This window comes from Pseudorca crassidens, chromosome 3 (assembly GCF_039906515.1).
Source record: "Pseudorca crassidens isolate mPseCra1 chromosome 3, mPseCra1.hap1, whole genome shotgun sequence".
Lineage (NCBI taxonomy): Eukaryota > Metazoa > Chordata > Mammalia > Artiodactyla > Delphinidae > Pseudorca > Pseudorca crassidens.
The window spans coordinates 42,582,395-42,597,089 of NC_090298.1; the positions used below are offsets into that span (position 1 = coordinate 42,582,395).

General features: G+C 39.6%; 1 protein-coding gene across 1 annotated transcript in view; it reads right to left on the reverse strand.

The window, feature by feature from the left end:
• Window positions 1-2,396: 2,396 nt before the first annotated feature.
• Window positions 2,397-14,695, reverse strand: part of CDC20B (cell division cycle 20B) — a 62,632-nt gene continuing 50,333 nt past the window's right edge. Inside the window, exons 10-12 of the mRNA XM_067730070.1 lie at window positions 8,743-8,868; window positions 8,120-8,237; window positions 2,397-2,497 (exon numbers count right to left, since the gene is read on the reverse strand). Coding sequence (XP_067586171.1) covers window positions 2,397-2,497; window positions 8,120-8,237; window positions 8,743-8,868 — 345 coding nt within the window. The remainder of the gene's footprint in view (window positions 2,498-8,119; window positions 8,238-8,742; window positions 8,869-14,695) is intronic.

The following is a 14,695-nucleotide window of genomic DNA, read 5'->3' on the forward strand; positions in this document are numbered from 1 at the left end:
TAAATTAAACACTCACTGAGCTGTACACTTAAGATTTATGTGCTTTATATGACTTATTAGTCAATAAAAGTTTTATATCACAAAATTTTTGTAGCAGAGGCTTCTGTTTTGTGTATTATCTGTAAGTTCATTTTTTTCTTTACTGAAACCATATTCCAGACTTCCACCAAAACTAACAGTAGTAAAAGATAAATTGCTATTTTTCTTAAATGAGAGCCTAGTTCACACACCAGTATTAATTGAGAGAAGTGATCTTTGGTCATGTCATAGTGCCATGAGATTGTTAAGACTGAAGTAACCACGTCAGAATGGTGGGGGACACTGGAAGTGGCCTCACCATTTTGCTCCTTTCCCTGCTAAACTTTTTCTTGTAGTTTATACCTGGCTAAATAAGAAGATCAAATGAAACCCATTTTCTTAAAGAAGAAGAGTGTGTATTGCGGGAATGTAGCATATTTGCAGCTTTTGGTGACCTAAAATTTTATAAGGTAAAAATTACTAGCACTACCAAGCAGATTTTCTGAGTTTAAAAACAGGGAAAAGAACAGAATGTATGGCAACTTGTCAGGAGAGTCCTAACACCCCTTGTATTTACTATTCCACTTTTCAATTATCAAGGCTTTTATTTGGTTTTTTTTTTTTTTTTGAGGAGGGGTATTACGGGAGTGTGTATGTATTGGTAAAAACTATTTATGACAAAGCAAATAAATTAATCAACATATGTTAGCTGACACATGCAAAACATTCCAAAGGACACTAAAAAATATAACATCTTGACACTAAAAAGCACGTCATCTTGTTTGAGCCTCATGACAACACCATGGAGAAGGCAAGGCCAATATCCCTCAACTCCTCAATCGAATTGTCCGGAAGAAATAAGCATGTTAAAACTTAAATAAACAAAGATTCACATAGTAACAAAAGATTTTTTTAAAACAACTAGAATAGTTATATTAACACAAAGTAGGTGATACAGACTGATGTCAAGAGTTAAAGCCAGGTAACATCATTTCAAAACACTTCCTGGAGAGGTCAGGACTTATGTGAAGGTGCAAAGCAAAAGAAGAGAGGAGCAGGAATTCCAGACTAGAAAGAAGAGGTCTAACAAAAGCATAAGGCAGGAAATCACAAGACTTAGCCCAGGGTTAACACAGGAAGGAGTGAGGATTAACGTTAAAAAGATAGAACAGTGGGGCTTCCCTGGTGGCGCAGTGGTTGAGAGTCCGCCTGCCAATGCAGGGGACACAGGTTCGTGCCCCGGTCTGGGAAGATCCCACATGCCGCAGAGCGGCTGGGCCCGCGAGCCATGGCCGCTGAGCCTGCGCGTCCGGAGCCTGTGCTCCGCAACGGGAGAGGCCACAACAGTGAGAGGCCTGCGTACCCCCCAAAAAAAAAGATAGAACAGTGGCCTGATCAAGCTTGAAGAAACCTTAGCAGCTATCAAATCCAAATTCCTATTCTTGCAAATGTTGTGACATACCCAAGGTCACTCAGCAAGTTTATGGCAGAGCCATAATTGGTACAGGTCCCCAACTTCAGGTTCTGGGCTCAGGACTCCGAGGTGGAGGCCTGGGGGGTTAGGTCATGGGAGTCATTGAGAGTCTATGAGCAGGGGACGGGAGGACCAGCACGATGCTTTTAGAAATGTAACCTAGCAGTAACGTGGAGACCCATGAAGAATAAAGACAGGAAGCCAGTTAGAAGGCAATTACTACAAACTGGTCATCAGGTATGCAGGACATTACAAGGGTAAAACAACAAACAGAGAACAAGGGGCAAACTGAACAACCAGGAGGCTCCCTGAGTAATGGGAGGACCAGGATAAAGATGACACCATGATAAGAGAAAAGGGAGTCCCACAGAAGTCCTCTTTTTGAGAGGAAATAATACGCATGCTTAACATAGAGTAGCACTTTAATCAATGTTTTTCAAGTGAATAAGTTGTGTTTTTAATGTATTGAGTTTGAGCTAAAGACAAAAAAAGTATCTCAGAAAAGAAATATCCAGAGACAGACAAGTATGAGGCTGGAGCTTGGGAGAAAAGCCGAGTGAAAAAGAAGCGTTTAGAAATCTTTGCTGTAGATAGTCTTGTGACTATAGCAGTGAAAATGCACCTCTAACGAGGAAAAGACAGAGAGAGAAGAAGAAGAAAAGGGGAAGAGGAGGGGGAAATCAGAGAGAGAAGCATAGAGTCAGAGACGGTGTCTGGGAAATGCAATGGAACGAAGCAGAGCAAGTGAAGTAACCTGAGAAGGAAGGTCGGGAGAACAGGCATTCACCTCAGGAAAAGCACGTCATCTTGTTTGAGCCTCACGACAACACCATGGAGAAGGCAAGGCCAACATCATTATTCTCACATAGAAATCAGGAAGCTGAAGCTGAGAGGGGCTGAGTGACTAGCAGCAATTCCACACACAGGCCGTGCCATCAGCTGCGGCAGAAAAAACCCGGGTCTGGTCTGGACTCAAAGCCAGGTGCAGCACTCTGCCTCGGTGGCCTGTGGGAAGAAGGACAGGCAGCTCACGTTCCACATGTCAAGGGCTGTTGCTGAGGACAGGAAAGCAACCTAAGCTGGGGCCAGGAATCCCATCCAGGATAAAGGGCTTCTCCAAACCCCTGCCACATTCAGGGCTGGCACTCCCACTGCGCCTTTGCCATGGAAAACACCAGTCAGGGAGGGCTCTGGGTAACACCCTAAAGTGGCTAAGGTTTTGCTTCACTGTTGCCCTTCAGAGCTCTTCCCCCTTGTTTTGGTTCCCTAAGGCTGCTGTAATAAATTACCACAAACTGCACAGCTAAAGACAACGGAAATTTATTCTCTCACAGACCAGAAGTCCAAAATCAAGGATTTGGCAAGCAGGGGAGATTCTATTCCCTGCCTCTTCTACTTTCTGGCAGTCATTGGCCATCCCCAAATTGTAGCCACATCACTCTAATCGCTGCTTCTGTGGGCACATCATCTCTGATTCTGTGTGTCTGTTCTCTGTGTGCCTCTTATAAGGACACTTGGCATTACATTTAGGGCCCATCTTGATAATCCAGAATGATCTCATCTCAAAATCTTCAACTTAATTACATCTGCAAAGACCCTTTCACCAAATAAAGTCACACTCACAGGTTTCTGGGATTTGACGTGGATAGCTTTGACGTGGACCAGTTTTTAGCTTATCACACCCCTCATGCCTTATACCATTATTAGTTCTATCTTCTCTAACCCACCAACACCCAGGGATTACCATGGCTGTGCTCCTACCACACATTCTCTCTCTCTTCCTATCCTTCCCTGAAAGTCATCCTTTTGGGATCTTGGTTTCAAGAAACTAATCAAGGGCTTCCCTGGTGGCGCAGTGGTTGAGAGTCCGCCTGCCGATGCAGGGGATGCGGGTTCGTGCCCCGGTCTGGGAGGATTCCACATGCTGCGGAGCAGCTGGGCCCGTGAGCCATGGCCGCTGAGCCTGCGTGTCCGGAGCCTGTGCTCCGCAACAGGAGAGGCCACAATGTTGAGAGGCCCGTGTACCGCAAAAAAAAAAAAAAAAACACTAATCAAATAAACTGATGCAGCTTAATGGAAAAGGACCCAAAAATCTGTCTCACAAAACATACATGAGTCTTTCATATGGAATTCTGAAGACAATACCCTCTTTCTATTATCTATCTGATCATTTCTCAAAGAACACTGTGTGGAACAATAGTTCTATACGAGGTTGATAGGTATTAAAAATGAAAAGAGTCTTTAATGTTCACATTAATTTGGAAGCTCCAAGTTAAGAAAATTATACAGGATCCTTATTTCAAAACTGCTATATGCATTAGAAATATTTGGAAGAAGAGGCTATAATAGGCAGCATTTCTGAAACTTATTTCACCAGAATCCTTTTGACTTGAACATCTCAAACTACTAGGGTTCCTTGGAAAATACTTTCCAAATCTATCCTAATCCAACAGTAACTTTCACGATCAAAAACTTCAGGCCAAAATCCACAAAGCTGACTCCATGAAAGAAAGCTGGGACTGGGAAGATGAGAGGAAAAAAGAGGTTGGATATGTTTTTGACTGGGTAGGTATTTGGGGGCACAACTAAAATCAAATGAGGTGGGTGGCCACCCCCTCATAGGAGGAGTACTGCTTACAACTCAATTGAGAGCTGGAATTTCAGAAATAATCTTGTCCTCTGACACAAGATTCTCAACAGCCAGGAGTGCAGATACACTATCTCACTCCCAAAGGAGACATTTCTTAGATACTTGGGGCTTTTTCCATCTAAACACATAACTCCCAATGCTCTCCTTCATGCACACACACACGCACATACACATACACACGTGCACAGACACACCACCAAGGAGACATGGGATTGGCCCTAGGCATGTTGGTGCATTAAAAATGTTTAAATTTATAGATATAATGCCGTCTTCTTATTTTACAGATGCAGAAAAAATTTAAGAATATCGAGCAATTTGTTTAAGGTCACACAGCTGATTAATGGCAGAGCCAGAACTAGAATCCAATTCAATGCTTTAACTGTTTACCACGCTCCAAATCCAACGCAAAGAAGAATCTCTTTTTCTAATGAAGGCCAGTATCCATTAGTTTTTAAAAATTAAAATTTTTTTAATTTGAGCCATATAAATGAAAAGCAACTTAATTTAGTTAGGAAAATATAGATCATTATACCAGTGCTTTAAAATTAAACCTAAAAAAGAAAAACCTATTCAATAAATATAATCAGTGATAAATACTCTTTCATTCTTTATTATGATGTGCTAAGATGAAGAGGAAGGAGGAAGAGAGAGTGGAAAAAGGAATAACAGGGAAAAAATCCCAAATGTTTTGTAGAGCAGGCTTTGAAAAATATCTTGACTTAAAAAATGGAGAGCTGCTTCTAGAACTTGTTAGGAATATAGCATTTGGATGGAAACAAAAACATTCTTGAAATACATTTTTCACATTAGTGACAATCTTAGTTTACTAGATAGTGGGAAATGCCACCTTATCTCAGATGAAGGTCCTCTTTTAGGATTTACATCTCCACGTGCCAAGAGTACTGTCACTGAAAGCATTCAAAGTTTGGTTTTCTTTATGCAGCTGCATCCATAAATGAGGCCACATACTGACGTATGTGCAATGGACTGATGAAACCCAGTCAAAGGCCAGATCTCACTTATAGACTAGAAAGTTACCTACCACTGTTTCAAACCTTGGAAATTACAACTCTCGGGGGGGTGAATAAGAGGGGGAATTATAAGGTATCTTTCTTCTGTAGTCAGGTGGGTGAGACCTCTTTAACTAACATTTTCCCCCAGAGAATTATGACTGTGGGTAACAGGGTGAGACTTACTAAGGGCATGACCACAATCTAGAACAGCTTTTTTCCAGCTTTATGACCACAACTCATTGTCAAAACTACATTCTATGCAGTGACCCCATACATGGACATGCAAATGTACTGATAACTATGACAAAAGTTATTCACAAAATAATACCTACTTTTCCATTTTTCCATTCTATACCATTCTATTTCTTTTTTTTTTTTTCAGTGCTGATCTTGACCCACAATGGAAACATTGACAGACAGTAAAAACACATAGAAGCTGAAGACCTCAGCAGCCCCATGCCATGTGGCAGTGCCCCCTGAAGCATGTTCACCAAGCAAGAACCCCAAGATGCTCCTATACAAAGATTTCCCAGATGAATTTGGGAAACAGAGAATGCTGTAACTCCTCTTGGAGATTCCCAATACACATAACGTATCAAAGGCTTTGAGACATTCTTAGGAAAGAAAAACCGTTCTTGTTTAACCCAGAATTTCCAAATTTATCTGACCACATGATGTGTGTTTGTAAAACAATCTTCCTGCTAAACACTTTGGGGAAATCTCATACACAGCAGAAACTACTGAGTTAGAGATGAAAATTAGTGTCTAAAAGTTCAAAATTAACTGCAACTTCTCCAGCCAAAAGCATTTTAAAGGAAGGAGAAAAGGTTAAATGTACCTTTGGATAGCTCTCTAATATCAATGAAAAAAATTCACAAGTCATTAAAACTAGAAAAGTATAACTTATTAAGGACAGAGAAACAAAAACGCACTAAGTACATTCCTTATTCTAAGCATCAGCAAATGGTTCAAGTATCTATCAGTGCTCCCACCTAGCTGATGGACCTATCTAGCTGCTGGAATTATAATTTTGTAAAGAACTGGGTTTTGAGGCTTCATTTTAAGTGTTTGTCTAAACTGAAAAGGTCTGGTGAATTGTGATTAAATATATGCAAAGGACCAACTCATGCTTCTCCTGCACTCTTGCTGGTACTGAAGTGGCTCTGTCAAGAGCTGCCTGTATTTTTTTTTTTAACGTCTTTATTGGAGTATAATTGCTTTACAATGACGCATTAGTTTCAGCTTTATAACAAAGTGAATCAGCTATACATATACATATATCCCCATATTTCCTCTCTCTTGCATCTCCTTGCCACCTTCCCTATCCTACCCCTCTAGGTGGTCACAAAGCACCGAGCTGATCTCCCTGTGCTATGCGGCTGCTTCCCACTAGCTATCTATTTTACATTTGGTAGTGTTTATATGTCCATGCCACTCTCTCACTTTTTCCCAGCTTACCCTTCCCCCTCCCCATGTCCTCAAGTCCATTCTCTAGTAGGTCTGCGTCTTTATTCCCGACCTGTCCCTAGGTTCTTCAGAACCATTTTTTTTAAAGATTCCATATATATGTGTTAGCATATGGTATTTGTTTTTCTCTTTCTGACTTACTTCACTCTGTATGACAGACTCTAGGTCCATCCACCTCACTACAAATAACTCAATTTCATTTCTTCTTATGACTGAGTAATACTCCATTGTGTATATGTGCCACATCTTCTTTATCCATTCAACTGTCAATGGACACTTAGGTTGCTTCCATGTCCTGGCTATTGTAAATAGAGCTGCAATGAACATTGTGGTACATGACTCTTCTTGAATTATGGTTTTCTCAGGGTATATGCCCAGTAGTGGGATTGCTGGGTTGTATGGTAGTTCTATTTTAATTTTTTAAGGAACCTACATACTGTTCTCCATAGTGTGCCTGTATTTTTATTCACCTAGTCACACAGTATAACAGCTGAAGGATATATACTCATTTTGAGGCTAACCTGAGCTCCAGCCAGCCTGACCGCAGAAGCAGGAAGTCTTTCTGTTAAGGGTGTTTTGTTGTGGCCAATAACATTCTCAGACTCTCCAAAGAGAGTCATGGTATTATCACTACCTAATATTGTATATATTTGGTTTTTGTCTGTCTGCTCCCACAAAAGTGTGAGCTCCATGAGGGCAAGTATATTGTCTGTCTGGTTCACCTGTGTATTCCCAGTGCCATAAAAAGTGCCTGGCACATAGTAGATGCTAAATAAATAAATGTTGAATAAATAACTTCCAGGGATGACCAGAAGACAAGTTGAGTGGCAAGAGGAAGAAGATAGAATATGTAATCAGAGGTCTACAAGAGACTGGATGCCAGTGCTCTGTTCCTTCATTAGCCAACACTTCTGTCTCCCTATTTCCCTAAGCCCCCTTTAACATTTCAGATTGCACCAAAGAGCATTTAAGGTTCTTGAGGACAAGGCCCGGGTCTTGTTCTCCATCATGGGGTCTTGCTCTCAAGAAGTAACCAGTAAACATTTACAGAACTACGCTGACAAAGAACAGCAGTCTGCCTTGAAAGGGCAGAGGCTCCCCAGAGTCTCACAGTCTGGAATGGTCTCCCCACATACAACAATGTCTCGCCCTTTTCATACTTCCTTATCTCCCACACATTTCAGCTCTGCTGGTTCTTCTGCAAAATAGGGTAAGATGAGTCATAATGCTAACTCCAGAGTTCGGAAACACATTTTGAAAACTGTCCACAATCATCACTGCATACACGAATGCAAGAAGACATGACAGTTACAAGTGACGAACAATCAAATTCAGAAACACTCACACCAGAGGTGTGGTGGGTGTAGGGCTTTTTCCTCTGATAAAATATATACTTCAAAGAACCAGAAGGAGAAAGTCTTCCATTCATGGATTTTTCCACCAGTAGCAGCTCACTTTGCAATAGGGACATGGAATTTTACTTACCTATTTACTTACCAAAAAACCCACGTGACCTGGCCAGAGCAGGACAGGACCACACAGTCACATCATTCTTAGGAGACCCTTGACCAGTTGCGATCTCCTTTGTCTTAGGTAGCCAGACTAGGGAACAAATCTGTAATAATGACCCCCAAAATATAGAATTACGGCTATTTCTGATTCACTGAATGCATTTTAAACTGATTCTAGGCAGTGTGCTCTGTCCACATCTATCCTCCAGTCCATACGTGGGGTTAGGTTATTAGAGGAATTATGTTAGTTCTAGGAAAGTTTATCCCAAGGCAACAAAAGACTAAATACACAAATAGGCTTAGGCACAATGAACCTATGAACTGAAGTGGGCTATGATCACTGTCCAGGAACAGTCAGACTACTCTCAAGTTTCTCAGTCAAAGTAGTGCTGAGAAAGAAGGGAAATGAAAAAGAAAGGACATACAAGTTAAATTAACTTTCAACTCACAGATGAAGAAGGTTTTACAAAAAGAAACTCTTAAGAACTGAAATTCCTGTAGACTTAGCAGGTAAAGAGAGGTGTGTTTGGGTCCTATGCTCTATCATAAGTTATTTTCACAAGATTCTAGAAGACCAGAATGAAGGTAAACTCCCTGAGAGACATTTACCTGTGAGTTTGTGCTTGGGGTCTGGATGCTCTGCTCAGTATTGATGTCCAGGATGTGTAAGTGTCCATCCTTCATTCCTCCTCCAACAGCGAGGATTTCAGACTGCCAGGGACACCAATCCATGGCCTTTAAAGTTCCAAATAATTACACAGGCAGGTCAGCTTTGGAGAAGGTGAAATCATGAATGAGCTGCACGCATATAAGCAGAAGCTCCAGAGCTCTGTCCCTGTGGCAGATTTCCAGGACCTCTGATCCAAAGGCAAGAGCTACTTTACTCTCCAGAGATTACTTCTCAGGGACTAGAAATCACATATTGGTGCCTTCTTCAAATTTAGATAACAATTGCAAATATTTTAAACATAGAAAAACCACACAATAATATGTTTGAAAAACTTCATTCAACACATCCTCTGGGGCAAAAATCTGCTGCTGGAAGAGTTGACATGTGCCCCTAGCATCTGGTTATAAAATACAGTCTTCCTCTGGTTTGTCTACCTGTGTCCTTAGGTTCTAGGTCAGAGAGGGAATAGAAAAGAATGGAGAGCTATACATGCTTGTTCACAACACAAGAAAATCTCATGTATTTCAAATCTTAATACATTTTAGAAAATAAAATTGCCTTTTCTTTAGTTATAAATTATTATTGTTAATTCTGAAAAACAGAATTTAATATTATACATTTATATTGATAATTGAAATGACTAATAACAGTAACCTTAAAAAACATTTTAACAAATATTTCAGTCATATTTATCTGTATATCCTTATCAATCATCCTGGCAACTATTCTCATTTTTACATATTATCTTCTATATGTAAAAGTATTTTATAAAGTACTAAGCATGATGTATATACTATTTTATTTTTCTGTTGTTTTCACTCATTATATGGCTTTCCATGTTATTTTTCATAGTTATCATTTTTAGTAATCCCACAATATTCCATCACGTTATTATACTCTAATTAATGTTTGTTCTAATTCTGGACTCAGGTTGATTTTTTATCTTATTTTGGTTTGGTTTGCATTGGCTTGGGCTGAGTTTTTTGAAAAGAAGTGGATTTGGGGGGATTGTGTTTTTGTTGTTTGTTTTTATAAAGAATACTTTAATAGGGTTCAAGATGGTGGAGTAGAAGGATGTGCGCTCACTCCCTCTTGTGAGAGCACTGGAATCACAACTAACTGATGAACAATCATCGATAGGAAGACATTGGAACTCACCAAAAATATACCCCACATCCAAAGACAAAGGAGAAACTACAATGAGATGGTACAAGGGGCGCAATCACAGTAAAATCAAATCCCATAGCTGCTGGGGGGGGTGACTCACAAACTGCAGAACACTTATACCACAGAAGTCAACCCACTGGAGTGAAGGTTCTGAGCCCCAGGTCAGGCTTCCTAACCTGCGGGTCTGGCAATGGAGGAGGAATTCCTAGAGAATCAGACATTGAAGCCTAGTGGGATTTGATTGCAGGACTTTGACAGGACTGGGGGACACAGAGACTCCACTCTTGGAGGGCACACACTAAGTAGTGTGCGCATCGGGACCCAGGGGAAGGAGCAGTGACGATTGAACCAGACGTACCTGCTAGTGTTGGAGGGTCTCCTGTAGAGGCAGGGGGTGGCTGTGGCTCACCACGGGGACAAGGACAGTGGCAGCAGAAGTTCTGGGAAGTACTCCTTGGCATGAGCCCTCCCAGAGTTGGCCATTAGCCCCACCAAAGAGCCAGGTAGGCTCCAGTGTTGGGTTGCCTCAGGCCAAACAACCATCAGGGAGGGAACCCAGCCTCACCCATCAGCAGACAAGCGGATTAAAGTTTTACTGAGCTCTGCCCACCAGAGCAACACCCAGCTCTACCCACCACCAGTCCCTCCCATCAGGAAGCTTGCACAAGCCTCTTAGATAGCCTCATCCATCAGAGGGCAGACAGCAGAAGCAAGAAAATCTACAATTCTGCAGCCTGTGGAACAAAACCAAATTCACAGAAAGATAGACAAAATGAAAAGGCAGAGGATTATGTACCAGATGAAGGAACAAGATAAAACCCCAGAAAAACAACAAAATGAAGTAGAGATAGGCAACCAGAAAAAATTTTTCAGAATAATGATAGTGAAGATGATCCAGGACCTCGGAAAAAGAATGGAGGCAAAGATCGAGAAGATTCAAGAAATGTTTAACAAAGACCCAGAATAATTAAGGAACAAACACCTATAAGAATTAAGGAACAAACAAACAGAGATGAACCATACAATAACTGAAATGAAAAATACACTACAAGGAATCAATAGCAGAATAACTGAGACAGAAGAACCTATAAGTGACCTGGAAGACAGAATGGTGGAATTCACTGCTGTGGAACAGGATACAGAGAAAAGAATGAAAAGAAATGAAGACAGCCTAAGAGACCTCTGGGACAAAATTAAACAACATTTGCATTATAGGGGTCCAAGAAGGAGAAGAGAGAGAGAAAGACCCGAGAAAATATTTGAAGAGATTATAGTCGAAAATTCCCTAACATGGGAAAGGAAATAGCTACCCAAGTCCAGGAAGCACAGAGAGCCCCAGGCAGCACAAACCCAAGGGGAAACATGCTGAGACACAGAGTAATCAAACTGACAAAAATTAAAGACAAAGAAAAATTATTGAAAGCAACAAGGGAAAAACGACAAATAACATACAAGGGAACTCCCATAAGGTTAACAGCTGATTTCTCAGCAGAAACTCTACAAGCCAGAAGGGAGTGGCACATGGCACAATATATTTAAAGTGATGAAAGGGAATAACCTACAGCCAAGATTACTCTACCCATCAAGGATCTCATTCATATTCAACGGAGAAATCAGAAGCTTTATGAACAAGCAAAAGCTAAGAGAACTCAGCATACCAAACCAGCTCGACAACAAATGCTAAAGGAACTTCTCTAAGTGGGAAACACAAGAGAAGAAAAGGACCTACAAAAACAAACACATAACAATTAAGAAAATGGTAACAGGAACATACATATTGATAATTACCTTAAACATGAATGGATTAAATGCTCCAACCAAAAGACACAGGCTTGCTGAATGGATACAAAAACAACACCCATATATATGCTGTCTACAAGAGACCCACTTCAGACCTAGGGACACATACAGACTGAAAGTGAGGGGATGGAAGAAGATATTCTATGCAAATGGAAATCAAAAGAAAGCTGGAGTAGCAATACTCATAACAGATAAAATAGACGTTAAAATAAAGAATGTTACAAGAGAAAAGGAAGGACACTACATAATGATCAAGGGATCAATCCAAGAAGAAGATATAACAATTGTAAATATATATGCACCCAACATAGGTGCACCTCAATACATAAGGCAACTGCTAACATCTATAAAAGAGGAAATCGACAGTAACACAATAATTGTGGGGGACTTTAACACCTCACTTACACCAATGGACAGATCACCCACACAGAAAATTAATAAGGAAACACAAGCTTTAAATGACATAATAGACCAGATAGATTTAATTGATATTTATAGGACATTCCATCCAAAAAGAGCAGATTACACTTTCTTCTCAAGTGCACACGGAACATTCTCCAGGATAGATCACATCTTGAGTCACAAATCAAGCCTCAGTAAATTTAAGAAAATTGAAATCATATCAAGCATCTTTTCCAACCACAATGCTATGAGATTAGAAATCAATCCAGGGAAAAAAACGTAAAAAACACCAACACATGGAGGCTAAACAATACATTACTAAATAAGCAAGAGATCACTGAAGAACAAAGAGGAAATCAAAATATACCTAGAGAAAAATTACAATGAAAATACAACAATCCAAAACCTATGGGACGCAGCAAAAACTGTTCTAAGAGGGAAGTTTATAGCAATACAAGCACACCTCAAGAAACAAGAAAAATCTCAAATAAACAATCTAACCTTACACCTAAAGGAACTAGAGAAAGAAGAACAAACAAAACCCAAAGTTAGTAGAAGGAAAGAAATCATAAAGATCAGAGCAGAAATAAATGAAATAGAAACAAAGAAAACAATAGCAAAGATCAATAAAACTAAAAGATGGTTCTTTGAGAAGATAAACAAAATTGAGAAACCTTTAGCCAGACTCATCACGAAAAAGACGGAGAGGACTCAAATCAAAAAAATTAGAAATGAAAAAGGAGAAGTTACAATGGACACCGCAGAAATACAAAGCATCCTAAGAGACTACTACAAGCAACACTATGCCAATAAAAAGGACAACCTGGAAGAAATGGACAAATTCTTAGAAAGGTATATCCCTCCAAGACTGAACCAGGAAGAAACAGAAAATATGAACAGACCAATCACAAGTAATGAAATTGAAACTGTGATTTAAAATCTTCCAACAAACGAAAGTCCAGGACCAGATGGCTTCACAGGCGAATTCCATCAAACATTTAGAGAAGAACTAACACTCATCCTTCTCAAACTCTTCCAAAAAATTGCAGAGAAAGGAACACTCCCAAACTCATTCTATGAGGCCACCATCACCTTGATACCAAAACCAGACAAAAATACTACAAAATAAGAAAATTACAGACCAATATCACTGATGAATATAGATTCAAAAATCCTCAATAAAATACAAGCAAACAGAATCCAATAAGACATTAAAAGGATCATACACCATGATCAAGTGGGATTTATCCCAGGGATACAAGCATTCTTCAATGTACACAAATAAATCAATGTGGTACACCATATTAACAAATTGAAGAATAAAAACCATATGCTCATCCCAATAGATGCATAAAAAGCTTTTGACAAAATTCAACACCCATTTATGATAAAAACTCTCCAGAAACCGGGCACAGAGGGAACCTACCTCAACATAATAAAGGCCATATATAACAAACCCACAACAAACATCATTCTCAATGGTGAAAAACTGAAAGCATTTCCTCTAAGACCAGGAAGAAGACAAAGTTGTCCACTCTTGCCACTATTATTCAACGTAGTTTTGGAAGTCCTAGCCATGGTAATCAGAGAAGAAAAAGAAATAAAAGGAATACAAATCAGAAAAGAAGAAGTAAAGCTGTCACTGTTTGCAGGTGACATGATACTATACATAGAGAATCCTAAAGATGCTACCAGGAAACTACTAGAGCTAATCAATGAATTTGGTAAAGTAGCAGGATACAAACTTAATGCACAGAAATCTCTTGCATTCCTATACACTAATGATGAAATATCTAAAAGAGAAATTAAGGAAACACTCCCATCTACCATTGCAACAAAAAGAATAAAATAACTAGGAATAAATGTACATAAGGAGAAAAAAGACCTGTAGGCAGAAAACTATAAGACACTGATGAAAGAAATTAAAGATGATACAAACAGATGGAGAGATATACCATGTTCTTGGATTGGAAGAATCAATATTGTGAAAATGACTATATTACCCAAAGCAATCTACAGATTCAGTGCAATCCCTATGAAATTACCAGTGGTATTTTTTACAGAACTAGAAGAAAAAAATCTTAAAATTTGTATGGAAAAAAAAAATTTGTATGGAGGCACAAAAGACCCCGAATTGCCACAGCAGTCTTGAGGGAAAAAAACGGAGCTGGAGGAATCAGACTCCCTCACTTCAGACTATACTACAAAGATACAGTCATCAAGACAATATGGTACTGGCACAAAAACAGATATATAGGTAAATGGAACAGGATAGAAAGCCCAGAGATAAACCCACGCACCTATGGTCAACTAAGCTATGACAAAGTTGGCAAGGATATACAATGGAGAAAAGACAGCCTCTTCAATAAGTGGTGCTGGGAAAACTGGACAGCCACATGTAAAGGAATGAAATTAGAACACTCCCTAACACCATACATAAAAATAAAATCAAAATGGATTAGAGGCCTAAATGTAAGACCGGACACTATAAAACTCTTAAAGGAAAACATAGGAAAAACACTC